Source organism: Tinamus guttatus, unplaced genomic scaffold (assembly GCF_059628265.1).
Source record: "Tinamus guttatus ecotype Peru unplaced genomic scaffold, ASM5962826v1 Tinamus_guttatus_pri_ptg000759l, whole genome shotgun sequence".
NCBI classification, from domain to species: Eukaryota; Metazoa; Chordata; class Aves; order Tinamiformes; family Tinamidae; genus Tinamus; species Tinamus guttatus.
Genome location: NW_028289293.1, coordinates 24,332 through 51,069, shown reverse-complemented (window position 1 = coordinate 51,069; position 26,738 = coordinate 24,332). Strand labels below are relative to the sequence as shown.

Here is a 26,738-nt window from a genome sequence, read left to right as displayed (position 1 = left end):
CGCCTTTCTGCTCAAAACGGCGCCTTTCTGCTCAAAATGGCGCGTTTCTGCTCGAAACGGCGTGGAAACGGCGCCTTTCTGCTCGAAACGGCGCCTTTCTGCTCAAAACGGCGCGGAAACGGCGCCTTTCTGCTCAAAACGGCGCCTTTCTGCTCAAAACGGCGCCTTTCTGCTCAAAATGGTGCGGAAACGGCACCTTTCTGCTCAAAACGGCACGTTTCTGCTCAAAACGGCATGGAAACGGCGCCTTTCTGCTCAAAACGGCGTGGAAACGGCGCCTTTCTGCGTGGAAATGGCACGTTTCTGCTCAAAATGGTGCAGAAACGGCGCCTTTCTGCGTCGAAACAGCGCCTTTCTGCTCAAAACGGTGCGGAAACGGTGCCTTTCTGCTCAAAACGGCGTGTTTCTGCTCAAAAAGGTGCGGAAATGGTGCGGAAATGGCGCCTTTCTGCTCAAAATGGCACCTTTCTGCTCAAAACGGCGCCTTTCTGCTCAAAACGGCGCGGAAATGGTGCGGAAACGGCGCCTTTCTGCTCAAAACGGCACATTTCTGCTCAAAACGGCATGGAAACGGCATGTTTCTGCTCAAAACAGCGTGTTTCTGCTCAAAGCGGCGCGCAAACGGCGCGTTTCTGCTCAAAATGGCAGGTTTCTGCTCAAAACTGCGGAAATGGCGCCGTTCTGTGCGGAAACGGTGCAGAAATGGTGCCTTTCTGCTCAAAACAGCAGGTTTCTGCTCAAAACGGCGCAGAAATGGCACCGTTCTGCGTGGAAATGGCAGGTTTCTGCATGGAAACGGCGCAATTTCTGCTCAAAACGGCGCATTTCTGCTCAAAACGGCACAGAAACAGCGTGTTTCTGCTCAAAACGGCGGGTTTCTGCTGAAAACGGCGTGGAAACAGCGCTGTTCTGCGCGGAAACAGCGCCTTTCTGCTCAAAACGGTGCGGAAACGGCGCCTTTCTGCGTGGAAAGGGCACCTTTCTGTGTGGAAAGAGCGCATTTCTGCTCGAAATGGCGTGGAAACGGCGCCTTTGTGTGCAGAAATGGCACCTTTCTGTGTGGAAACAGCGCATTTCTGCACGGAAACGGCGTGGAAATGGCGCCTTTCTGCTCAAAACGGCACGGAAACGGCGTGTTTCTGCTCGAAACAGCGTGTTTCTGCTCGAAACGGCGCCTTTCTGCTCAAAAACGGCGCCTTTCTGCCCCAAAACGGCACGTTTCTCCTCGAAAATGGCGTGTTTCTGCTTGAAACAGCACGTTTCTGCCCCAAAACAGCACGTTTCTGCTCAAAAAGAGCACCCTTCTGCGCGGAAACAGCACATTTCTGCTTGAAACAGCGCGGAAACGGTGCCTTGCTGCTCAAAAACGGCGCATTTCTGCTCAAAACGGCGCATTTCTACCCAAAAATGGCGCGTTTCCTCCCAGAAACGGCAAATTGTTCCTCAAAACCCACAGATTTCTGCACACAGACACCCGGCCCCTTCAGAAATGTCACATTTCTCCTCAAAAACAGCACATTTCTCTGAGAAACGTCACATTTTTCCTCAGAAACATCACTTCTTTCCTCACAAATGGCATACATCTGCTTAGAAACAGTGCATTTCTCTCAGAAACATCATTTTTCTCCTCAGAAATGGCACATTTCTGCTCGAAAACTGCAGATTTCGGCACCCGGACACCTGGACTCCTTTGGAAATGGTGCGTTTCTCCACAAAAATGGAGCATTTCCACTCAGAAATGGCAAATTTCTCCTCAAAACCCACAGATTTTGGCACCTGAACAACCGGGCCCCGTCGGAAACAGCACGTTTCTACCCAAAAAATGCAGATTTTGGTGCCTAGACAGCTGGGCCCCTTCAGAAACGTCGTGTTTCTCCTCAGAAACAGCACATTTCTCTCAAAAATGGCACATTTTTATCAGAAACACCATTTTTCTTTCCAGAAAGAGCACATACCTTCTCAGATGGCTTCTCTTCTCAGAAACATGGATTTTCACCTCAGAAATGGTGCATTTCTCCTCAGAAATAACATGTTCCTGCTCAAAAAACGCAGATTTCAGCACCCGGACACCTGGATTCCTTTGGAAACAGCGTGATTCTACAGAAAAATGGAGCATTTCCACGGCAAATTTCTCCTCAAAACCCATGGATTTTGGCACTCAGGCAGCGGGGCCCTTTTAGAAACGTCACATTTCTCCTCAGATAAGTGGCTTTTCACCTCAGAAACGTCACATTTCTCCTCAAAAATGGCGGGTTTCTCTCAGAAACATCCTTTTTTTTCCTCAAAAATGACAATTCTTGTCTCAGAAACGTCATTTTTCTCTTCAGAAATGCCGTATTTCTCTCATGAACATCAGTTTTCTCTTCAGAAATGATGCGTTTTTCGCCATAAACTTCACATTTCCCCCAGAAACTACATACTTCTCAGAAACAACGCATTATTGCTCAAAAATGTCAGATTTTTTTCCAGAAACACTGTTTTTTTCCTCACAAATCAAGCATTTCTTCTCAGAAACGGCACGTTTTTCCTCAGAAACGGCACATTTCTCCTCAGAAATGGCAGATTTCAGCACCCGGATGCCTGGATCCCTTCAGACTCAGCACATTTCTACCCCAAAACCGCAGATTTTGGGTCCTGGAGGCCGGGGCCTGTTCAGAAACATCACATTTTCACTCAAAATGGCACCTTTCTGCCCCAAACCCGCAGATTTGGCACCCGGACGCCTGGATCTCTTCTTGGATGTCAAGTTTTGACTCAAGATCCGAGGAAAACGGCGCATTTCTCCTCAGAAATGGCCCATTTCTCCCAAAAACCCACAGATTTGGCGCCTGGACGCCGAGACCCCTCAGAAACGTCACTTTTCTACGCCAAAACTGCGGATTTTGGCGCACGGACGCCCAGAACCCTTCGGAACGGCGCGATTCTACCCCAAAACTGCTGTCTTGGGTCCCGGACGCCTGGGCCCCTTCAGAAATGGCCATTTTAACCCTAAACCGGGAGATTTTGGGTCCCGGACGCCTGGGCCCCTCCTACGATGCCAAGTTTCCACTTGAAACCCAAGGGGCCCCCGGGCCATTTCCAGAACCGTCATTTTCCACTCAAAAACACAGATTTTGGTACCCGGACGCCTGGGCCCCTTCTAGGATTTTCCGTTTTTACCCCAAAACTGCAGATTTTGGAACCCGGCCGCCTGGGCCCCTTCTCAGATGCTTCGTTTTGACCCTAAACCGGGCGATTTTGGGTCCGCCGGGACCCGCTGTTTTCTGTAGCTCGTAGAGGGGGGAGGGGAGGCCGGACGCCTGGGCCCCTCCGTAGGTTGTAGTGGGGGAGGGGGGGGCTCCGTAGCTTAGAGGAAATGGAGGGGGGGAGGGGGGGCACCCGGACGCCTGGGCCCTTTGGGGGGAGGGGGCGGGGGGGAGGGGCTAGTGGTTAGAATGGGGGCGGGGCACCCGGACGCCTGGGCCCATTGGGGGAGGGGGCAGCGAGGGGAGCGGATAGAGGTTTAAGGGGGGGGGAGGGGGGGCCCGGACGCCTGGGCCCCGCAGGAGGGGGGAGGGCAGCCCCCGCTGCCGCCTTCGGAGCCGGTTTTTTTGTAATAAAAGAGGAGAAAACGGTGAAAACGGCGACTCGGGAGCCTGGGGGGGGGGGAGGGAGCGGGAACGCGCGCGCCGCGGGGAGGGGGCGTGGCCAAGGGAGGGGCGGGGCTCGCGACGGGGCCAGGGGAGGGGGCGTGGCCAAGGGACGGGCGGGGCTCGCGACGGGGCCGAGGGAGGGGGCGTGTCCCGGAGGGGCGGCGCTCCCGCAGGGGCGCGGCTCCGCCCCCCCTTGCGCGTGACGTCACGGCGCACGCGCGCGGCCGGCGCCAGCGGCGGCCATGGAGGAGGCGGCGGCGGGAGGCGCTGAGGTGCGGGGGGGGGGAGCCCCGGTTTCCCGGGGGGGGGGGGACATTTTGGGGGCCCCCCCTGACCCCGTCCCCCCCCCGCAGGAGGCGGCGGGACCCGGAGGCCTCGCGGCGGATCCCGGGGGGGGCCCCGGAGAGTGGGGGGGGGCCGCCCCCCCCCCCCGAGGGCGCCGCCCCCCCCGCCGAGGAGCCCGGGGGGGCCCCGGCGTCCGGCGCCTCCCCCGAGGGGGAGGGGCCGCCGGGCCCCGCCCCCCCGAGCGGCGCCAGCCCCAAGGGGCTCCCAGGTGAGGGGGGGGGGGGCGGGTTTTGGGGAGAGTTTGGGGGGTTTCGGGGCACTCGGGGCGCGTTTGGAGGGGGTGGGGCCAAAGGGGGGATTTGGGGACAAAAGGGGGGGTTTGGGGGCAAAGGAGGGGATTTGGGGACCAAGGGGGAGATTGGCGACAAAGAGGGGGGATTTGGGGACAAAGAGGGGGGATTTGGGGACAAGGGAGGGGATTTGGGGACAAAAGGGGGGGTTTGGGGACAAAAGGGGGGGTTTGGGGACAAAGGAGGGGATTTGGGGACCAAGGGGGGATTTGGGGACAAGGGAGGGGATTTGGGGACAAAGAGGGGGGATTTGGGGACAAGGGAGGGGATTTGGGGACAAAGGGGGGGGTCTGGGGACAAGGGAGGGGGATTTGGGCCACAAGGGGCTATTTGGGGTCCCAAGTGGGTGATTTGGGGCCATTTGGGGCAATTTGTGGTCCAACAGGACTGAGTTTGGGGCGGAAACGCCGTGATTTGGGGTCCAGGGGCTGGTCTGGGGTCACAAGGGGGTGACTTGGGGTCACTTCGGGCTCGTTTTGGGTCAAGAGCAGCCGTTTTGGGGGACAAAAGGGGGGTTTGGGGTCACAAATGTGAGATCTGTGGGTGCCGGGGCTGATTTGGGGTCAGAAATGGGTGATTTGGGGGTTTGGGGGCTCCTTTTGGGTCACACTCGCTGGTTTTTGGGGCCCAATCACCCCTATTTTGGGTACTAATCCCCCTGTTTTGGGTCCTAATCCCTCGTATTTGGGTCACAGTCCCGTTTCAGATCCTATTCCCCCATTTTTGGGTCCCAATCTCCCGTTTTTGGGTCCCGGCTCCACGTTTTCGAGTCCCAACGCTCAGTTTTCGGGTGTCAATCCCCCGTTTTGGGGCTCATTCCTCGTCATTTTTTGGGCTCATTCCTCGTCATTTTTGGGGCCCATTCCGCGCCGTTTTTGGGCTCGTTTCGCGCCGTTTTGGGCTCATTCCGCGCCGTTTTTGGGCTCATTCCGCGCCGTTTTTGGGCTCATTCCGCGCCGTTTTGGGGCTCGTTTCTCGCCGTTTTTGGGCTCATTCCGCGCCGTTTTGGGGCTCGTTTCTCGCCGTTTTTGGGCTCATTTCGCGCCGTTTCAGGCCACGCCGCCAAGACGCTGCCGGGCTCGCCGGGCCGGGGGGCGGGGCCGGCGCCAGGCCCCGCCCCCGCGCAGGCCCCGCCCAGCCGCGCCAAGATGTCGCTGACGGGGGCCGGGAAGGCCCCGCCCGGGCAGGCGCTCGCGCTGCGCCTGCTGGGACTGCCGCCGGCCACGCCCCCCGCGCCGCCGGCTCCGCCCCCCGCGCCGCCGGCCACGCCCCCCGCGCCGCCGCCTCCGCAGCCCCCGCCGGCGGCCGCCCCGCCCCCAGCGGCGCCGCAGGCCCCGCCCCCCGGCGAGGCCCCGCCCCCGGAGACCACGCCCCCCGCCCGCCCCAAGGTCCATCGGGCCCGGAAGACCATGGCCCGGCCCGGGCAGGTGGGCGGGGCCCGCCGGGTGGGCGGGGTCGGGCAGGTGGGCGGGGCCGGGCGGGTGGGCGGGGCCGGGCGCCCCTTTCGAGGGGGGGGGTCCCGGACACTGGGGCCCCCTGGGGGGGGGGGTTCCCTTTTTGGGGGGGGGATTTACGGGTCCAGATGCCCCTTTTTGGGGGGGTTTTCTCAGGTATTGGGGTTCTTTTTGGGGGGTGGAGCTACAGACGCCCATTTAGGGGGGGGTCCCGGACACCAGGGCCCCTTTTTGGGAGGGGGAGGGGGATCCCAGACGCCCCTTTTGGGGGGTGTCCCAGGCACTGGGGCCCCTTGGGGGGGGGTCCCGGACACCAGGGCCCCTTTTGGGGGAGGGGGGGGGGCGGGTCCAGGTGCCCTTTTTGGGGGGAGGGTCCCAGATCCTGGGGCCCTTTTGGGGGGGGGTCCTGGATGTCCCTTTGGGGGGGTCCTGGACGCCGGGGCCCTTTTTGGGGGGGGTCTCCCAGATCCCGGAACCCCTTTGGGGTGGGGGGTTTCCCGGACGCCGGGGCCCTTTTTGGGGGGGTGTCCCGGATGCCGGGGCCCCTTTTTGGGGTGCTCCCCACGCGCCCCCCCCCGCAGGTCCCGGAGAAGCGGGTGTCCGAGATGCTCCATTTCCGGGTGTCGGACGAGCTGCGGAGCATCGAGGAGCCGGGTGGGTGCGGGGGGGGCACGGGGGGGTCACGGGGGGGTTGGGGGGTCCCGGGGGGGGTTCGGGGGGTCCTGACCCCCCCCGGCCCCCCCAGAGCCCCCCAAGCATCGAGGAGCCTGGTGGGTGCGGGGGGGGGGGGGGGACACGGGGAGGGGTTGGGGGGGACATGGGGGGGGTCACGGGGGGGGACGGGGGGTTCGGGGGGTCCTGACCCCGCCCCCCCCAGAGCTCCGGAGCATCGAGGAGCCCAGTGGGTGCGGGGGGGGGGGACACGGGGAGGGGTTGGGGGGGTCACGGGGGGGTCCCGGGGGGTTCGGGGGATCCTGACCCCCCCCCCGGCCCCCCCAGAGCTGTGGAGCATCGAGGAGCCCGGTGGGCGCGGGGGGGGGCACGGGGGGGTTGGGGGGGTCCCGGGGGGTTCGGGGGGTCCTGACCCCCCCCCCCGCCCCCCCAGACCCCCCCAAACGGCCCCGCTTGGACTACGGCCCCGAGGGGCTGCACAAGCGGCTGCAGAGAGCCAGCCCCCGCGCCAGCACCGAGGTAGGGGGGACACGGGGACATCGGGGACATCCGGGACACCGGGGACATCCCGGACATGGGGACATTGGGGACATGGGGACATGGGGACATCCGGGACACCGGGGCCGTTCCCGACAGGGGGACATCGGGGACATGGGGACATCCTGGATATCAGGACCCATCCCGGACACGGGGACATCTGGGCCATGGGGACATCCGGGACACCGGGGACATCCCGGACACGGGGACATCTGGGGCATGGGGACATCCTGGGCAAGGGGACATCTGGGGCATGGGGACATCCCGGGCACGGGGACATGGGGACATCCCGGATACCGGGGACATTGGGGACACGGGGACATCCGGGACACCGGGGACATCCCGGACACGGGGCCCTTCCGGACACGGGGACATCCGGGACACCGGGGCTTTTCCCAGCACGGGGCCCCTTCCCAGACACCTGGGCCCTTCCTGAATTCCGGGTCCGTTCCCGGACACCCTTTCCCAGACCCCGGGTCCGCCTTCCCAGATGCCGGGTCCCCTTTCCCGGACGCCGGGGCCCTTTCCGGACCCCCCTTCCCGGACCCCCTTCCCGGACCCCCGGCCCCATCCCGGACGCCGGGGCCCCTCGTTGCAGATCACGGTGACGGAGGAGATGGCGGCGCCCGGCGGGGGCGGGGCCCGGGGCCGGGGGGGCCCAGGCGTCCGGGCCGGCGACGACTGGGACAGCGAAGGCGGCGCCGGGTTCTCCCTGTTCTACGACGGCTTCTCCGTGGACGGGCACGGGGACTCGGACAGCAAGGAGGTACCGGGGGGACGGCGGGGACGGCGGGGACATTGCGGGGAATGGGGACAGCGGGGACACCGCGGGGACACAGAGAGAGAATGGGGAGATTGGGGACACCGCGGGGACATGGGGGACATGGGGGACAATGGGGGGAATGGGGACATCGGGGACACGGGGGACACAGAGAGAGAACGGGGACATTGGGGACACCGCGGGGACATGGGGGACATGGGGGACAATGGGGGGAATGGGGACATCGGGGACACGGGACACAGAGAGAGAATGGGGACATTGGGGACACCGTGGGGACATGGGGGACATCGGGGACAATGGGGGGAATGGGGACATTGGGGACACGGGACACAGAGAGAGAATGGGGACATTGGGGACACTGTGGGGACATGGGGGACAATGGGGGGAATGGGGACATTGGGGACATCGGGGACACAGAGAGAGAATGGGGACATTGGGGACACCACGGGGACAATGGGGACATTGGGGGGAATGGGGACATCGGGGACACGGGGGACACAGAGAACGGGGAGATTGAGGACACCATGGGGACATGGGGGACACCGGGGACAATGGGGGGAATGGGGACACCGGGGACACGGGGGACACAGAGAGAGAATGGGGACATTGGGGACACCGCGGGGACATGGGGGACATCGGGGACATCAGGGACACAGAGAGAGAATGGGGACATTGGGGACGCTGGGGACATTGGGGGGGAATGGGGACATTGGGGACACCGCGGGGATGGGGATATTGGGGACACCACGGGGACAGGGACATGGGGGACATTGGGGACATTGGGAGAGAATGGGGATGTTGGGGACACTGCAGGGACTGGGGACATTGGGGACACGGGGGACATTGAGGACATTCAGGAATGGGGACATTGGGGACACTGTGGGGACGGGGACATGGGGGACATTGGGAACACAGAGAGAGAATGGGGACATTGGGGACGCTGGGGACATTGGGGGGGAATGGGGACATTGGGGACACCATGGGACACTGGGGACATTGGGGACACTGCGGAGGCCTGGGGACACTTGAGGGTGGCCTGGGGACATGGGGAATGTTGGGGACACCGCGAGGGACTGGGGAAATTGGGGACACTCCGGGGGACTGGGGACACAGAGGACGGGGACATTGGGGACACTGTGGGGACTGGGGACATGAGAGACGCTGGGGACGTTGACAGGGAATGGGGACATTAGGGACATCGTGGGGACTGGGGACACGGGGGACATTGGGGACACTGAGGGGACTGGGGACATTGGGGACACCAAAAGAATTTGGGGCCACCAGGAGCCATTAGGGACCCTGCGGACATTGGGGACACCGGGAGGGCCAGCGGGAGCCCGTGGGTGTCACCAGGAGACCTGGGGTGTCCCCGAGTGTCACCGGGAAGGGCGGGGCCGGGGGGGGGTCTCACCCGGACGCCTGGGCCCCCCCAACAGTCGGAGGGTCCCGGGGAGGCCCTGAGCGAGGAGGAGGAGGAGGAGGAAGAGGAGGACGAGGAGGAGGAGGAGGATGAGGACGACGAGGACGAGGACGACGACGACGACGAGGAGGAGGCGGGGAGCGTGGCCGAGCGGGTGGGGCGTTCGGGGTGAATCCGGGGCGTTTTGGGGGTGTTTGGGGCGTTTTGGGGGCGTTTGGGGCATTTTGGGGCATTTGGGGGACACTTGGGGGCGGTTTGGGAGGATTTGGGGCAGTTCGGGTTCGTTTGGGGCATTTGGGGGACGCTTGGGGGCAGTTTGGGAGGATTCGGGGCATTTCGGGGGCGTTTGGGGGACACTTGGGGGCGGTTTGGGAGGATTCAGGGCATTTCGGGGGTGTTTGGGGGATTTTGGGGGCATTTGGGGGACACTTGAGGGCGGTTTGGGAGGATTCGGGCAGTTTGGGAGGATTTGGGGCGCTTTGGGAGGATTCGGGGCGGTTTCGAGGGTTCCCGCAGGGCTTTGGGGCGGTTTCAGGGGCTCCCAAGGGGCTCTGGGCGGTTTCGAGGGTTCCCAGGGAGGGTTGGGGCGGTTTCAAGGGCGCCCACGGGGATTTGGGGCAGTTTTGGGGTCCCCGGGAGGTTTTGGGCCATTTCGGGGGGCTGCTGGGGGTGTTTTGGGGGTCTCTGGGGGTGTTTTATGGTGTTTTGGGTGTCTTTGGGCTGTTTTGTGGGTGCTTGGGGGTGTTTTGGGGTCTTTTAGGGTGCTTTGGGGGCTTTGGGGGGGATTTAGGGCTGTTTGGGTTTTTTTGGGTGTTTTAGGGTGTTTTGGGGGTCTTTGGGGGTGTTCAGGGGTGTTCTGGGGGTGTTCTGGGTGTGTTTTGGGGTATTTTGGGGATGTTTTGGGGGTTGCCAGGGGTGTTTTAGGGTGTTTTGGGGGTTCCCGGGGGTGTTTTAGGGTGTTTTGGGGGTCTGTGGGAGTGTTTTGGGGATTTCTAGGGGTGTCTGGAGGTGTTTTGGGGTGTTCCGGAGATGTTTTAGGGTGTTCTGGGGTGTTTTGGGGGTCTGTGGGAGTGTTTTGGGGTGTTTTGGGGGTTTCTAGGGGTGTCTGGAGGTGTTTTGGGGTGTTCCGGGGGTGTTTTGGGGTGTTTGGGGGGTTTCCGGGGGTGTTTTAGGGTGTTTTGGGGTGTTTTGGCCGTTTCCGGGGCTGATTTTGCCGTTTCTCCCCAGGGCGCGTGGGGCGCCCGGCGCCGGGCCCGGAAGCGCTGGAAGGAAAGTCCCTGGCTCAAACCCGCCCGGAAGCGGAAGCGCCGGGAGCCCCGGGCCAAGGAGCCCCGAGGTGCTGGGGGGGCCTCGAAACCGCCCGTTTGGGGGTGGGGGGCAGCCTTAAAACTGCCCCTATGGGTGCGGGGGAACCTCGAAACTGCCCGTTTGGGGGGGGGGGCGGGTGGGGGGTCTTAAAACTGCTCCTGTAGGAGCGGGGGGGCCTCGAAACCGCCCGTTTGGGAGTGGGGCGGCCTTAAAACTGCCCCTATGGGTGCGGGGGAGCCTTGAAACTGCCGTTTGGGGAGTCAAATCCTGCTCTGTGGAGCCAGAGAAGGCTCCAAATTCTCTGTTTAGGAGGAGGGGATCTTGAAACTGCCCAATGGGGAGGGGGGAGCCTCAAAACTGCTTTTTTGGGGAGTCGGGTTGTTTTTTATGGGAGTGGGGGGGTTTCAAAACTGGTGTTTTTGGGAGTAGAAAAGCCTGAAAACGTGATGATGGGGGGGGTTGAAACTGCTTTTTGGGGGGGGGGGTCTGGAAACTGCCTTAGTGGGGAAGGGGGAGACTAGAAACTGCCTTTTAGGGAATGGGGGTCCTTAAAACTGTTTTTATGGGAGAAGGGGACCCAAAACCGCCTTGCATGGGGCTCAGTATGGGGGGAGGGCTTAAAAGCGACGGGGGGCGTGGTCGGGGGCGTGGCAGCGGAGGCCCCGCCCCTGACCCCGCCCCCTCCCCCCCAGGTCCCAGCGCGGGGGGGGGCAGCGACTACACGGAGCTGCCCCTGGGCTGCCTGGAGCTGCCGGGGGAGGGCGGCCTGTGCGCCCCGCCCACCGGTGAGGCCCCGCCCCTACCGCCGCGGAGCCCCGCCCCCCCGCCGCCTTTTCTTGTGTCCCGCCCCTTGTAATCCTCTCCAGGCCACGCCCACTCCCTCCATTGGCCACGCCCCCTCTTTGGCTTCTCCCTGGCCCCGCCCCTGTGAAGCCCCGCCCTCTGTGGTGCCCCATAGCCCCCGCCCCTACAGGCCCCGCCCCCCTGAGGCCCCGCCCCTTGCACCGGAGGGGGCGTGGCCAAGCCCCGAGACCACATGAGGCCCCTCCCCCTTGCGAGCCCCCTCCCCTGCTCAGACCCCGCCCCTTCCAAGACTGCCCCGAGGCCCCGCCCCCACGAGGCCCCGCCCCTCCGCAGGGGGCGTGGCCGAGGGCGAGCGGGGGGAGGAGCTGCCGCTCTGCTCGTGCCGGATGGAGGCGCCGAAGATCGAGAGACTGAGCGAGGCGGCCCGGAACCTGTGCATGGCCACCGAGAGCGTGGACGGGCAGGTGGGGACGTTGGGGACAATGAGGGGACATTGGGGACACGGGGACACCCAGCTGTGCATGGCCACCGAGAGCGTGGACGGGCAGGTGGGGACATTGGGGACAATGGGGACACCATGGGGACACCATGGGGACACGGGGACACCCAGCTGTGCATGGCCACCGAGAGCGTGGACGGGCAGGTGGGGACATTGGGGACAATGGGGACACCATGGGGACACCATGGGGACATGGGGACACCGTGGGGACACGGGGACACCCACCTGTGCATGGCCACCGAGAGCGTGGACGGCCAGGTGGGGACAACGAGGGGACATTGGGGACACGGGGACACCATGGGGACACGGGGACACCGAGCTGTGCATGGCCACTGAGAGCGTGGACGGCCAGGTGGGGACGTTGGGGACAATGTGGGGACATTGGGGACACCATGGGGACACGGGGACATGGGGACACTGCGCTGTGCATGGCCACCGAGAGCGTGGACGGCCAGGTGGGGACATTGGGGACAATGGGGACAATGAGGGGACATTGGGACAATGTGGGGACATTGGGGACACCATGGGGACACGGGGACACCCAGCTGTGCATGGCCACCGAGAGCGTGGACGGCCAGGTGGGGACATTGGGGACACCATGGGGACACCATAGGGACATGGGGAGACGCCGGGGGCACGGGGGGACACCATGGGGACACTGGGACACCGTGGGGTCATGGGGACACCATGGGGACGGAGGGGACACTGGGGACATGGGGGGGACACCAGGGAGGGACACAGGGACCTGGGGGGAGGGATGTTGGAACAGGGAAGGCGACGGGGGGACAGAGGGACACGGGGGGGACACAGGGACACGGGGGGACACGGGGGGGACACGGGGACACCGGGGGGGACATGGGGACGCGTGGGGGGGCTGCGGGTGTCCCGAGGGCCCCGGCGTCCGGCCGACCCCCCCGTCCCCCCCCAGCTGAGCGGCTGCGGCAGCAGCATCCTGAAACGGGAGACGATGCGACCGTCGAGCCGCGTGCCGCTGATGGTGTTGTGCGAGAACCACCGCGCGCGCATGGTGAAACACCACTGCTGTCCGGGCTGCGGACACTTCTGTACGGCTGTGAGTGACACCGCGGGGACACGGGGACACGGGGTGTGCGAGAACCACCGCGCGCGCATGGTGAAACACCACTGCTGTCCGGGCTGCGGACACTTCTGTACGGCTGTGAGTGACACCGCGACACCGCGGGGACACCGCGACACGGGGTGTGCGAGAACCACCGCGCGCGCACGGTGAAACACCACTGCTGTCCGGGCTGCGGACACTTCTGTACGGCTGTGAGTGACACCGCGACACCGCGGGGACACCGCGGGGACACGGGGTGTGCGAGAACCACCGCGCGCGCATGGTGAAACACCACTGCTGTCCGGCTGCGGACACTTCTGTACGGCTGTGAGTGACACCGCGACACCACGGGGACACCGCGGGGACACGGGGTGTGCGAGAACCACCGCGCGCGCATGGTGAAACACCACTGCTGTCCGGGCTGCGGACACTTCTGTACGGCTGTGAGTGACACCGCGACACCGCGGGGACACGGGGACACCGCGACACGGGGGTGTGTGAGAACCACCGCGCGCGCATGGTGAAACACCACTGCTGTCCGGGGTGCGGACACTTCTGTACGGCTGTGAGTGACACCGCGACACCGCGGGGACACGGGGTGTGCGAGAACCACCGCGCGCGCATGGTGAAACACCACTGCTGTCCGGGCTGCGGACACTTCTGTACGGCTGTGAGTGACACCGCGACACCGCGGGGACACCGCGGGGACACGGGGTGTGCGAGAACCACCGCGCGCGCATGGTGAAACACCACTGCTGTCCGGGGTGCGGACACTTCTGTACGGCTGTGAGTGACACCGCGACACCGCGGGGACACCGCGACACGGGGTGTGCGAGAACCACCGCGCGCGCATGGTGAAACACCACTGCTGTGCGGGGTGCGGACACTTCTGTATGGCTGTGAGTGACACCGCGACACCGCGGGGACACGGGGTGTGCGAGAACCACCGCGCGCGCATGGTGAAACACCACTGCTGTCCGGGCTGCGGACACTTCTGTACGGCTGTGAGTGACACCGCGACACCGCGGGGACACCGCGACACGGGGTGTGCGAGAACCACCGCGCGCGCATGGTGAAACACCACTGCTGTCCGGGCTGCGGACACTTCTGTACGGCTGTGAGTGACACCGCGACACCGCGGGGACACGGGGTGTGCGAGAACCACCGCGCGCGCATGGTGAAACACCACTGCTGTCCGGGCTGCGGACACTTCTGTACGGCTGTGAGTGACACCGCGACACCGCGGGGACACCGCGGGGACACGGGGTGTGCGAGAACCACCGCGCGCGCATGGTGAAACACCACTGCTGTCCGGGGTGCGGACACTTCTGTACGGCTGTGAGTGACACCGCGACACCGCGGGGACACCGCGACACGGGGTGTGCGAGAACCACCGCGCGCGCATGGTGAAACACCACTGCTGTGCGGGGTGCGGACACTTCTGTATGGCTGTGAGTGACACCGCGACACCGCGGGGACACGGGGTGTGCGAGAACCACCGCGCGCGCATGGTGAAACACCACTGCTGTCCGGGCTGCGGACACTTCTGTACGGCTGTGAGTGACACCGCGACACCGCGGGGACACCGCGGGGACACGGGGTGTGCGAGAACCACCGCGCGCGCATGGTGAAACACCACTGCTGTCCGGGCTGCGGACACTTCTGTACGGCTGTGAGTGACACCGCGACACCGCGGGGACACGGGGTGTGCGAGAACCACCGCGCGCGCATGGTGAAACACCACTGCTGTGCGGGGTGCGGACACTTCTGTACGGCTGTGAGTGACACCGCGACACCGCGGGGACACTGCGGGACATGGGGACACCGCGGGGACACTGCCACACTGTGGGACGTGGGGACACGTTCTTGATATATCCATGTCCCCAGTGTCCCCATGTCCCTCGTTGTCCTCTAGGGCGCGTTCCTGGAGTGCCACCCTGACGTGCCCCGTGTCCCCAATGTCCCCATGTCCCCAGGGGATGTTCCTGGAGTGCCACCCCAACGTGTCCTCAATGTCCCCATGTCCCCAACGTCCTCAATGTCCTCTCATTGTCCCCAATGTCCCCATGTCCCCAGGGGACGTTCCTGGAGTGCCACCCGAACGTCCCCAATGTCCCCATGTCCTCCATAGGGCACGTTCCTGGAGTGCCACCCAGACGTGTCCTCAATGTCCCCACGTCCCCAGTGTCCCCTCATTGTCCCCAGTGTCCCCTCATTGTCCCCACAGGGGACGTTCCTGGAGTGCCACCCCGACGTGCGCATCGGGCACCGTTTCCACCGCTCCTGCGTGGCCCCCCTCAACGTCCCCGATGTCCCCATGTCCCCAATGTCCCCAATGTCCCCTCATTGTCCCCATGTCCCCACAGGGGACGTTCCTGGAGTGCCACCCCGACGTGCGCATCGGGCACCGTTTCCACCGCTCCTGCGTGGCGCCGCTCAATGTCCCCATGTCCCCAATGTCCCCTCATTGTCCCCGATGTCCCCTCATTGTCCCCATGTCCCCACAGGGGACGTTCCTGGAGTGCCACCCCGACGTGCGCATCGGGCACCGTTTCCACCGCTCCTGCGTGGCCCCGCTCAATGTCCCCAATGTCCCCAACGTCCCCTCATTGTCCCCATGTCCCCTCATTGTCCCCAGGGGACGTTCCTGGAGTGTCACCCCGACGTGCGCATCGGGCACCGTTTCCACCGCTCCTGCGTGGCCCCCCTCAACGGCCTCATCTTCTGTCCCCATTGCGGTGAAGACGCCAGCGGCGCCCACGAGGTGACGGTGACACGGGGGGGGGGCGACGGCGCCAACCCCCCCGCGGCCCCCGAGCCGCCCCCCGCGCGCCCGCCCCCGCCATCCCCGCCCGCGGCCCAGGTGAGACGGGGGGGACATGGGGGGGACATGGGGACATGGGGGGGACATGGGGACATGGGGTGGACATGGGGACACGGGGTGGACATGGGGACATGGGGAGATACGGGAACAGGGTGGGACACAGGGACATGGGGGGACATAGGGGGGACATGGGGACAGGGTGGGACACGGGGGGACACTGGGACACTGGGGGACATGGGAATGTGGGGGGACATGGGGGGACACGGGGAAATGGGGGGACGTGGGGATATGGGGGGACATGGAAGGACATGGCGGGACATGGGAATAGGGTGAGACACAGGGACAGACATGGGGGGACATGGGGACAGGGTGGGACACAGGACACTGGGGGACATGGGAATGTGGGTGGATACAGGGGGACACGGCGACATGGGGGGACATGGGGATACAGGGGGGCGCAGGGGGACACAGGGACATGGGACACGGCGACATGGGGACAGGGTGGGACACGGACATGGTGGGGACACGGGGACACGGGACATGGGGGGACACGGGGACACGGAGACATGGGGACAGGGTGGGACACAGGGACATGGGGACACGGGGGACACAAGGGGACGCGGGGGAACACAGGGAGACATGGGGACAGGGTGGGACACAGAGGGACATGGGGACAGGGTGGGACACGGGGACATTTGGGGGACATGGGGGGGACACGGGGGACATGGGAATGTGGGGAGGGCATGGGGACATTTGGGGGACATGGTGGGGACACGGGGGACATGGGGATGTGGGGACATGCTGGGGACATGGGGACACGGGGCGTTGTAAGGGGGTTGTTGGGGTGTTGGGGGGTCCCGGGAGGATCTGGGGGGGCCATGGGGGGTTATTGGGGTCTCAAGGGGGCTCTTGGGGGGTTATGGGGGATATAGGGGGCTGGAGGAACAATAGGGGGGTCCGGGGGGGGGGTCTATGGGGTCCTGTGGGGCCAATGGGGCTCTATAGGGCCGGGGGGAGTCTAGGGGTGCTTAGGGGGGGATCTATAGGGCACTATGGGATCTGGGGGCTCCAGGGGTCCCTGGGGGGGTCTATGGGTCTCTATGGGGTTTGGGGGCTCTAGCGGGTCCTTGGGGGTGCTAGGGAGCCCTATAGGATCTGGGGGCTCCTCTATAGGGTCTGGGGGCTCTAGAGGTCCTTGGGGGGGTTTATGGGGCTCTATAGGGGTCTGGGGTCTCGGGGGGAGGGGTCTTGGGGGCGTCTCTGGGGCTCAATAGGGGTCTGGGGGCTCTGGGGGGTCTCGAGAGGGTCTATGGGGCTCTATAGGGGTCTGGGGGGTCTCGAGGGGATCTATGGTGCTCTGTAGGTGTCTGGGGTCTCTAGGGGTCCTTGGGGGGTCTCTGGGGCTCTATAGGGTCTGGGGGCTTCTCTATAGGGTCTGGGGTCTCTAGGGGTCCTTGGGGGGGTCTATGGGGCTCTATAGGGTTTGGGGGCTTTTCCATAGGGTCTGGGGTCTCTAGGGGTCCTTGGGGGGGTCTGCGGGGCTCTATAGGGGTCTGGGGGGTCTCAGGAGGGTCTATGGGTCTCCATAGGGGTCTGGGGGCTCCAGGGGGTCTCGGGGGGTCTCTGGGGCTCCATAGGGGTCTGGGGGGTCTCGGGGGGGTCTATGAGGCTCTATAGGGTCTGGGGGCTCTGGGGGGGTCTCGGGGGCTCCATAGGGGTCTGGGGGGTCTCGGGGGGGTCTATGAGGCTCTATAGGGTCTGGTGGCTCTAGGGGGTCTTGGGGGCTCCCTAGGGGTCTGGGGGGTCTCGGGGGGATCTATGGGGCTCTATGGGGTCTGGAGGCTCTGGGGGGGTCTTGGGGGGTCTCGGGGGCTCCATAGGGCTCTGGGGGGTCTCGGGGGGGTTTTAGGGGGGTCTATGGGGTCTGGGGTCTCTAGGGGTCCTTGGGGGGGTCTCGGGGGCTCCATAGGGGTCTGGGGGGGTCTTGGGGGGGTCTCGGGGGCTCTATAGGGCTCTGGGGGCTCTGGGGGGGTTTTAGGGGGGTCTATGGGGCTCCATGGGGTCTGGGGGCTCTGGGGGGGTCTTGGGGGCTCCATAGGGGTCTGGGGGCTCCATAGGGGTCTGGGGGATCTCGGGGGGGGTCTATGGGGCTCTATAGGGTCTGGTGGCTCTGGGGGGTCTCGGGGGCTCCCTAGGGCTCCCTGACCCCCCCGCCCCCCCCAGCGCGCGGATGCGGGGGCAGGGCGAGGGCCGCGCCCCCCCCGCGCCCCCCCCCGAGCCCATCGACAGCTCCGGGGGGCCGGCGCTGGCGCTGCCGTCGGGGGCGGCGCTGTCGGCGCGGGGGCTGGCGCCGGGGCCGGCGCGGGACCTGCTGGAGAAGGCGCTCGTGGTGCACGAGGCCGACCGGTACGGCGCCCAACGGGCCCGAAAACCCCTGGAACGGCCCCAAACAGCCCCAAAACGGCCCCGAAAACCCCTGGAACGGCCCCAAACAGCCCCAGAACGGCCCCAAACGGCCCCGAAAACCCCCGGAACGGCCCCAAACACCCCCAAAACGGCCCCGAAAACCCCCAAAACGGCCCCAAACAGCCCCGGAACGGCCCCAAACACCCCCAAAACGGCCCCGAAAACCCCCAAAACGACCCCAAACAGCCCCGAAACGGCCCCAAACACCCCCAAAACGGCCCCAAAAACCCCCAAAACGGCCCCAAACAGCCCCGAAACGGCCCCAAACGGCCCCAAACACCCCCGGAACGGCCCCAAACAGCCCCGAATACCCCCAAAACGGCCCCAAATACCCCCAAAACGGCCCCGAAAACCCCCAAAACGGCCCCAAACAGCCCTGGAATGGCCCCAAACACCCCCAAAACGGCCCCGAAAACCCCCAAAACGGCCCCAAACAGCCCCGGAACTGCCCCAAACACCCCCAAAACGGTCCTGAAAACCCCCAGAATGGCCCAAAACACCCCTGGAACGGCCCCAAACACCCCCAAGTACCACCAGAACGGCCCCAAACACCCCCGAAACTGCCCCAAACAGCCCCGGAATGGCCCCAAACGGCCCCAAACACCCCCGGAACGACCCCAAACACCCCCAAAACGGCCCCAGACACCCCCGAATACCCCCAAAACGGCCCCAAACGGCCCCGGAACAGCCCCAAATACCCCCAGAATGGCCCCAAATACCCCCCAAACGGCCCCAAACAGCCCCAAAACGGCCCCGGGCACCCCCAAATACCCCCAAAATGGCCCTGGACGCCCCGAAATATCCCCGGAACCGCCCTAAACACCCCCAGGAACCACCAAATACCCCAAAAGATGCCGAAAGACCCCCAGGAACCCCCAGACCACCCCCAAAACACCCCCAGGATCCCCTAAATACCCCCAGGAACCTCCAAACACCCCAGAACACCCCCAGGAACCCCCCACGCACCCCACAGGGTCCCTGAAACACCCTCTGGGACCCCTGTGAACCCCCAAACTCCCCCTTGGGACCCCCGGGTACCCCCAGGAACCCCCAAACAACCCCCTGGGACCCCCTATCCCCTCTGTGTCCCCCCCCGGGCTCCCCCAAAGCTGCTGGGGGCCCCCATAACCCCCCCAGCTGCCCCCCAACACCCCCGGCCGCCTGTTGCGCTACAGGCGGAAGAAGCTGCGGTTCCACCCGCGACAGCTCTACGTGTCGGTGAAGCAGGGGGAGCTGCACAGGGTTGTCCTCATGCTCCGTGAGTGTGGGGGGGTCCTGGAGGACCTGGGGGGGGGGTCTGGGGTTGTCTGAGGGTTCCTTGGAGGACTGGGGGGTCCTTGGGGGGTCCCTGGAGGACCCGGGGGGTCCTTGGAGGACTTGGGGGTCTCTGGAGGACTCCAGCTGTCCCTGGAGGACCCAGGGTGTCCTCAAATGACTCTGGTGTCCCGGAGGATCCACGTTGTCCCTGGAGGACTCACAGTGTCCTTGGAGGACTGACTGTTCCCAGAGGACTCTGGGTGTCCCCAGAGGATTCAGGGTGTCCCTGGAGGACTCACGGTGTCCTTGGGGGAGTCCCGGTGGCCCCGGAGGATCCACGTTGTCCCTGGAGGACTCACAGTGTCCTTGGAGGACTGACTGTTCCCAGAGGACTCTGGGTGTCCCCAGAGGATTCAGGGTGTCCCTGGAGGACTCACGGTGTCCTTGGGGGACTCTGGGTGTCTCCGGAGGATTCAGGGTGTCCCTGGAGGACTCACAGTGTCCTTGAGGGACTCTGGGTGTCCCTGGAGGATTTGGGCTGTCCCTGGAGGACTCAGTGTCTCCAGAGCACTCTGGGTGTCCCCAGAGGACTCAGGCTGTTTCTGGAGAACTTGGGCTCTCCCTGGAGGACTCACGGTGTCCCCGGAGGACTCTGGATGTCCCTGGGGGACTCTGGGTGTCCTTGGAGGACTCACAGTGTCCCTGGAGGACTCATGGTGTCCTTGGAGAACTTGGGCTCTCCCTGGAGGACTCATGGTGTCCCTGGAGGGCTCTGAGTGTCCCCGGAGGACTCCGGCTGTCGCTGAGCGCCTGTTGCCGCCTGTCTCCGCAGTGGACAACCTGGACCCCAACGCGCAGAGCGACGCGCAGAGCCGCCGGACGCCGCTGCACGCGGCCGCGCAGAAGGGACACCTGGAGATCTGTCACCTGCTGCTGCAGGTGTCCCCCGCGCGTCCCCGTGTCCCCAAGGGTGTCCCCATGGTGTCCCCGCGTCCCCAAGGGTGTCCCCACGGGGTCCTCGTGTCCCCCTGGGTGTCCCCGTGTCCGCCAGGATGTCCCCATGTCCCCACAGTGTCCCCTTGGCATCCCCATGTTCCCCAGGGTGTCCCCATGTCCCCCAGGATGTCCCCATGTCCCCACCCTGTTCCCCATGGTGTCCCCATGTCCCCCATGGTGTGTCCCCGTGTCCCCCGGGGTGTCCCTGTGTCCCCACGGGGTGCCCATGTCCCCCAGGGTGTCCCCATGTCCCCCAGGATGTCCTCATGTCCCCACCCTGTTCCCCATGGTGTCCCCGTGTTCCCCTGGGTGTCCCTTTGTCCCCACGGGTGTTCCTTTGTCCCCATAGTGTTTTTGGGTGTCCCCATGGCATCAACATGTCCCCCAGGATGTCCCCGTGTCCCCACCAGTGTCCCCACAGTGTCCCCTTGGTGTTCCCCACTCTGTCCCCCAAGGTGTCCCCATGTCCCCCAGGGTGTCCCTATGTCCCCAGGGGTGTCCCTATGTCCCCCTGGGTGTCCCTTTGTCCCCACGGGTGTTCCTTTGTCCCCATAGTGTCTTTGGGTGTCCCCATGGCATCAGGATGTCCCCAGAATGTCCCCATGTCCCCACAGTGTCACCTCGGTGTTCCCCACCCTGTCCCCCAGGGTGTCCCCGTGTCCCCCAGGGTGTCCCCATGTCCCCCAGGGTGTCCCTGTGTCCCTACAGGTGTCCCTTTGTCCCCATAGTGTCTTTGGGTGTCCCCATGGCATCAATATGTCCCCCAGGATGTCCCCATGTCCCCACAGTGTCACCTCGGTGTTCCCCACCCTGTCCCCCAGGGTGTCCCCATGTCCCCCAGGGTGTCCCCATGTCCCCAGGGGTGTCCCTATGTCCCCCTGGGTGTCCCTGTGTCCCCACGGGTGTTCCTTTGTCCCCATAGTGTCCTTGGGTGTCCCCATGGCATCAACATGTCCCCGGGATGTCCCCATGTCCCCCTGATGTCCTCGTGACCCCCAGGTGTCCCCCGGTGTCCCCACATCCCCCAGTGTCCCCATGTCCCCCTGGGTGTCCCCCGGTGTCCCCACATCCCCCGGTGTCCCCATGTCCCCCAGGGTGTCCCCGTGTCCCCCCGACGTCCTCGTGACCCCCAGGTGTCCCCACGTCCCCCAGTGTCCCCATGTCTCCCTGGGTGTCCCCCGATGTCCCCCTGTCCCCAGGTGTTCCCTGGGTGTCCCCATGACCCCGTGGTGTCCCCAGGGTGTCCTCGCGTCCCCCTCACACCCCCCCCCGTGTCCCCAGGCGGGCGCCAACATCAACGCGACTGACAAGCTCCGGCGGACGCCGCTCATGGAGGCTGTAGCCAACAACCACGTGGAGGCCGCGCGGTACATGGTGAAACGGGGCGGCTGCGTCTACAGCAAGGTGCGCCCGTGACGTCACGGTGACGTCACCGGGGGGTAGTGACGTCACCGGGGAGGCGGTGACGTCGCCGGGGACGCCTGGTGACGTTGTTGCCGCCTGTAGGAGGAGGACGGTTCCACCTGTCTGCACCACGCGGCCAAGAACGGCAACCTGGAGATGGTCGACCTGTTGTTGGCCACCGGGCAGGTGGACGTCAACGCGCAGGTGACACCGGGGGGGACACGGAGCAGGGACACGGGGGTGGCAGGGGAGGTGACACAGGGGGACATGGGGGTGACATGGGGGTGATGGGGTGACACAGGGTGACAAGAGGGTGACATGGGGACATGGGAGTGACAGGGGAGGTGACACAGGGGGACATGGGGGTGACATACAGAGACATGGTGACATGAGAGTGACATAGAGGGATATGGGAATGACATGGAGGTGACGAGGGGGACACGGGGTGACATAAGGCTGACATGGGGGATATGAGGGTGACATAGGAGTGACGGGTGACACAGGGTGACAAGAGGGTGACGTGAGGACATGGGGGTGACGGGAGGTGACACAGGGGGACATAGAGGTGACATGGAGGGACACAGGGTGATATGAGGATGACATAGGGGGACATGGTGACATGAGGGTGACATAGGGGGATATGGGAATGACATGGGGATGACGGGGGGACACGGGGTGACATGAGGGTGACATAGGGGGACATAGGGGTGACAGGGGAGGTGACACAGGGGAACATGGGGGTGACATGAGGGTGATGGGGGACACAGGGTGACATGGGGGTGACGTGGGTGACATAGAGTGACATAGGGAGATATAAGGGTGACATGGGGTGACACAGGTGACATGGGGTGACGCGGGATGACACGGGGGTAACATGAGACTGACACAGGGTGACATGTGGGGACGTAGGGGTGACACGGGGTGATGGGGGGGGCCATGAGATGACAAGGGGGGATAGGGGGTGACGTGGGGGTGACACCGGGTGACACCGGGTGACACAGGATGACATGGGGGTAACATGAGACTGACACAGGGTGACATGTGGGGACATAGCGGTGACACGGGGTGATGTGGGCGGCCACGAGGTGACAAGGGGGGATATGGGGTGACGTGGGGGTGACATGGAGGTGACACCGGGTGACACCGGGTGACACCGGCGCAGGACAACGGCGGCTGGACCCCCATCATCTGGGCGGCCGAGCACAAGCACATCGAGGTCATCCGGCGGCTGCTGACGCGCGGCGCCGACGTCACCCTCACCGACAACGTGAGCGCGGGGTCCCCGCAACACCCCGAAAAGGCGGTTTCGAGGCCCCCGTTTGCCCAATGGGGGCGGTTTCAAGGCCCTCGTTCCCAAAAGGGGCAGTTTCAAGCATCCCCCCACCCCCAAAATGGGCCCTTCTGGTCTCCCCCGCCTCCACCTTGGTGATTTCAAGCCCCCCGTCCCTAAAAAGGGGCAGTTTCAAGCCCCCCATCCACCAAAAAGGCAGTTTCAAGCCTCCCCATCTCCAGGAAGGGTCCGTTTTGAGCCATCCACCCCCCCCTTTGTCGGTTTTGAGCCCTCCCACTTCCCCAAAAAGGGGTTTCGAGCCCCGCTGTGCCCCGTTGGCCGTTTCAAGCCCCCCATCCCCCAAATCGGTCTGTTTCAAGTCCCCCCGCGCCCCCTTTGGCAGTTTCAAGGCCCCCCCCCATCCATTCAAAGGGCCTGTTTCAAGGCCCCCCACGCTCTCTTTGGCGGTTTCGAGCTCCCCCATCCCCCAAATCAGTCCGTTCCGAGCCCCCCTGCCCCCCGTTTGGCGGTTTCAAGCCCCCCCCCACCCCCCCAATCGGTCCATTCCGAGCCCCCCCGTGCCCCGTTTGGCGGTTTTGAGCCCCCCTGCACCCCATTGGGTGGTTTCAAGCTCCCCTCCCCCATGCCCTGTGTGGTGGTTTCAAGCCCCCCCCCACCCCTCCAAGTGTCTGTTTCAAGGCCCCCCCGTGCCCCGTTTGGCGGTTTCAAGCCCCCCGACCCCTCAAAGTGTCCGTTTCAAGGCTCCCCCGTGCTCCGTTTGGCGGTTTCAAGCCACCCCCACCCCCAAATTGTCCGTTTCAAGGCCTCCCCGCCCCCCGTTCGGCGGTTTCAAGCCCCCCGGCCCCTCAAAGTGTCTGTTTCAAGGCCCCCCCGTGCCCCGTTTGGCGGTTTCAAGCCCCCCGGCCCCTCAAAGTGTCCGTTTCAAGGCCTCCCCGTGCCCCGTTTGGCGGTTTCAAGCCCCCCCCCCAACCCCTCAAAGTGTCCGTTTCAAGGCCCCCCGGGCCCCGTTTGGGGGTTTCGAGCCCCCCGACCCCTCGAAATGTCCGTTTCAAACCCCCACCCCCCCCAAATTGTCCGTTTCAAGGCCCCCCCGCCCCCCGTTTGGCAGTTTCAAGGCCCCCCCCCCCAAAGTATTCGTTTCAAGGCCCCCCCGTTCGGCGGTTTCAAGCCCCCCAACCCCTCAAATTGTCCGTTTCAAGGCTCCCCTGTGCCCCGTTTGGCGGTTTCAAGCCCCGCCCCCAACCCCTCAAAGTGTCCGTTTCAAGGCCCCCCGGGCCCCGTTTGGGAGTTTCGAGCCCCCCGACCTCTCGAAGTGTCCGTTTCAAACCCCCCCCCAAATTGTCCGTTTCAAGGCCCCCCCGCCCCCCGTTTGGCGGTTTCAAGTCCCCCGACCCCCCAAATTGTCCGTTTCAAGGCCCCCCTGTGTGGCGGTTTCAAGCCCCCCCCCCCCCGCAGGAGGAGAACATCTGCCTGCACTGGGCGTCGTTCACGGGCAGCGCCGAGATCGCCGAGGTGCTGCTGAACGCGCAGTGCGACCTGCACGCCGTCAACTTCCACGGGGACACCCCGCTGCACATCGCGGCGCGCGAGAGCTACCACGACTGCGTCACGTGAGCACGGGGGGCAGCGGGGTCTATGGGGCAGGGGGACGGGGACAAGGGGGGAGCCCCGGGGGCCTGGGCCCCAGTTATGGGGGTCCCGGACGCCTGGGCCCTAAAGGAGGGAGCCTCGGACACCTGGGCCCCAGTGTGGGGAGCGCCGGACGCCTGGGCCCCAAAGGAGGGAGTCCAAGATGCCTGGGCCCTGGGGAGGGAGCCCCAGATGCCAGGACCCTTCCCGGACGCCTGGGCCCCCCCAGACGCCAGGGCCCCAATGGGGGGAGCCCCAGACCCCTGGGCCCCTCCCGGATACCTGGGTCCCAAAGGAGGGAGTCTCGGACGCCTGGGCCCCTCCTGGACACCTGGACCCCAGGGGAGGGAGTCCCGGACGCCTGGGTCCCAATGGGGGGTGTCCCGGACGCCTGGGCCCTAAAAGAGGGAGTCCTGGACACCTGGGTGCCAAACGGGAGCCCCGGACGCCTGGGCCCCAATGAAGGGAGTCCTGGACACCTGGACCCCAGGGGAGGGAGTCCCGGACGCCTGGGCCCCTCCTGGACGCCTGGGCCCCAATGGGGGGAGTCCCGGACGCCTGGGCCCCCCCCGGACGCCTGGACCCCAATGTGGGGTGTCCCGGTCACCCGGGCCCCCCCGGACGCCTGGGCCCCAATGGGGGGAGTCATGGACCCCTGGGTCCCACTGGGGGGTGTCCCGGACACCTGGGCCCCAATGGGGGGTGTCCCGGTCGCCTGGGCCCCCCCGGACGTCTGGGCCCCAATAGGGGGTGTCCTGGTCGCCTGGGCCCTGATGGGGGGAGTCCCGGACGCCTGGGCCCCCCCGGACACCTGGGCCCCAATGAGGGGAGTCCCGGACGCCTGGGCCCCAATGGGGGGTGTCCCGGTCGCCTGGGCCCCAATGAGGGGAGTCCCGGACGCCTGGGCCCTGATGGGGGGAGTCCCGGACCCCCGGGCCCCCCCGGCCGCCTGGGCCCCAATGGGGGGAGTCATGGACCCCTGAGTCCCACTGGGGGGAGTCCCGGACGCCTGGGCCCCAATGCCCCAATGGGGGAAGTCCCGGACGCCTGGGCCCCAATGAGGGGAGTCCCGGACGCCTGGGCCCCAATGGGGGGAGTCCCGGACCCCCGAGCCCCCCCGGACGCCTGGGCCCCCCGCAGGCTGTTCCTGTCGCGCGGCGCCGACCCGGAGCTGCGGAACAAGGAGGGCGACTCCCCCCTGGAGCTGACGGCCGAGCGCTCCGACGTGTGGGTCGCGCTGCAGCTCAACCGCAAGATCCGCCAGGGGGCGGCCGGGCGGCCGCTGCGCACAGAGAGGATCATCAGCCGGTGCGGGGGGACGGGGGGGACACGGGGGGACATGGGGACATGGGGATAGGGGACACGGGGGGACAGGGGGACATGGGGACATGGCGGGACATGGGGACATGGGAGGGACATGGGGACATGGGGACACGGGGGGACAGGGACACGGGGGGGACACGGGGACATGGGGACATGGGGGGGACATGGGGGGACATGGGGACACGGGGGGGGACATGGGGACATGGGGACACGGGGCGGACATGGGGACACAGGGAGGACACGGGGGGACATGGGATAGGGACACGGGGACACAGGGACATGGGACATGGGGACACGGAGACAGCGCAGGGACATGGAGACATGGGGGGGACACAGGGACAGGGACATGGGGACACGGGAGGGACAGTGCAGGGACACGGGTACACGGGAACAGGACACGGGGGGACACGGGGACAGCATGGGGACAGGGGACACAAGGACAGTGCAGGGACACGGGGACATGGGGGGGACAGCGCGGGGATAGGGGACAGGGGATACAGGGACACGGGGACAATGCGGGGACATGGGGACATGCGGACAGGGGACACGGGGACAGCGCAGGGACAGGGGAACAGGGACACGGGACAGGGGACATGGGGAGATGGGGACACAGGACACGGGGATACAGGGGGGACATGGGACAGGGGACACAGGGATAGGGGATGGGGGACATGGGACAGGGGGACACGGGGACATCGGGATAGCATGGGGATAGGGGACACGGGGAC

The 26,738-nt window shown here is 65.2% G+C and overlaps 1 protein-coding gene across 1 annotated transcript in view; it reads left to right on the top strand.

Annotated features, from left to right (window-relative positions):
* Positions 1-670: 670 nt before the first annotated feature.
* Positions 671-26,738, top strand: part of LOC148591531 (histone-lysine N-methyltransferase EHMT2-like) — a 33,297-nt gene continuing 7,229 nt past the window's right edge. Inside the window, exons 1-21 of the mRNA XM_088537408.1 lie at positions 671-683; positions 5,321-5,499; positions 5,599-5,694; positions 6,303-6,375; positions 6,827-6,912; positions 7,529-7,696; positions 9,148-9,285; positions 10,359-10,467; positions 11,132-11,224; positions 11,577-11,707; positions 12,671-12,814; positions 14,897-14,923; positions 15,459-15,683; positions 17,803-18,050; positions 19,286-19,368; positions 20,200-20,306; positions 21,645-21,767; positions 21,870-21,971; positions 22,930-23,034; positions 24,514-24,668; positions 25,828-25,995. Of these exons, the coding sequence (XP_088393534.1) occupies positions 671-683; positions 5,321-5,499; positions 5,599-5,694; positions 6,303-6,375; positions 6,827-6,912; positions 7,529-7,696; positions 9,148-9,285; positions 10,359-10,467; positions 11,132-11,224; positions 11,577-11,707; positions 12,671-12,814; positions 14,897-14,923; positions 15,459-15,683; positions 17,803-18,050; positions 19,286-19,368; positions 20,200-20,306; positions 21,645-21,767; positions 21,870-21,971; positions 22,930-23,034; positions 24,514-24,668; positions 25,828-25,995 (2,573 nt within the window). The remainder of the gene's footprint in view (positions 684-5,320; positions 5,500-5,598; positions 5,695-6,302; positions 6,376-6,826; positions 6,913-7,528; positions 7,697-9,147; positions 9,286-10,358; positions 10,468-11,131; positions 11,225-11,576; positions 11,708-12,670; positions 12,815-14,896; positions 14,924-15,458; positions 15,684-17,802; positions 18,051-19,285; positions 19,369-20,199; positions 20,307-21,644; positions 21,768-21,869; positions 21,972-22,929; positions 23,035-24,513; positions 24,669-25,827; positions 25,996-26,738) is intronic.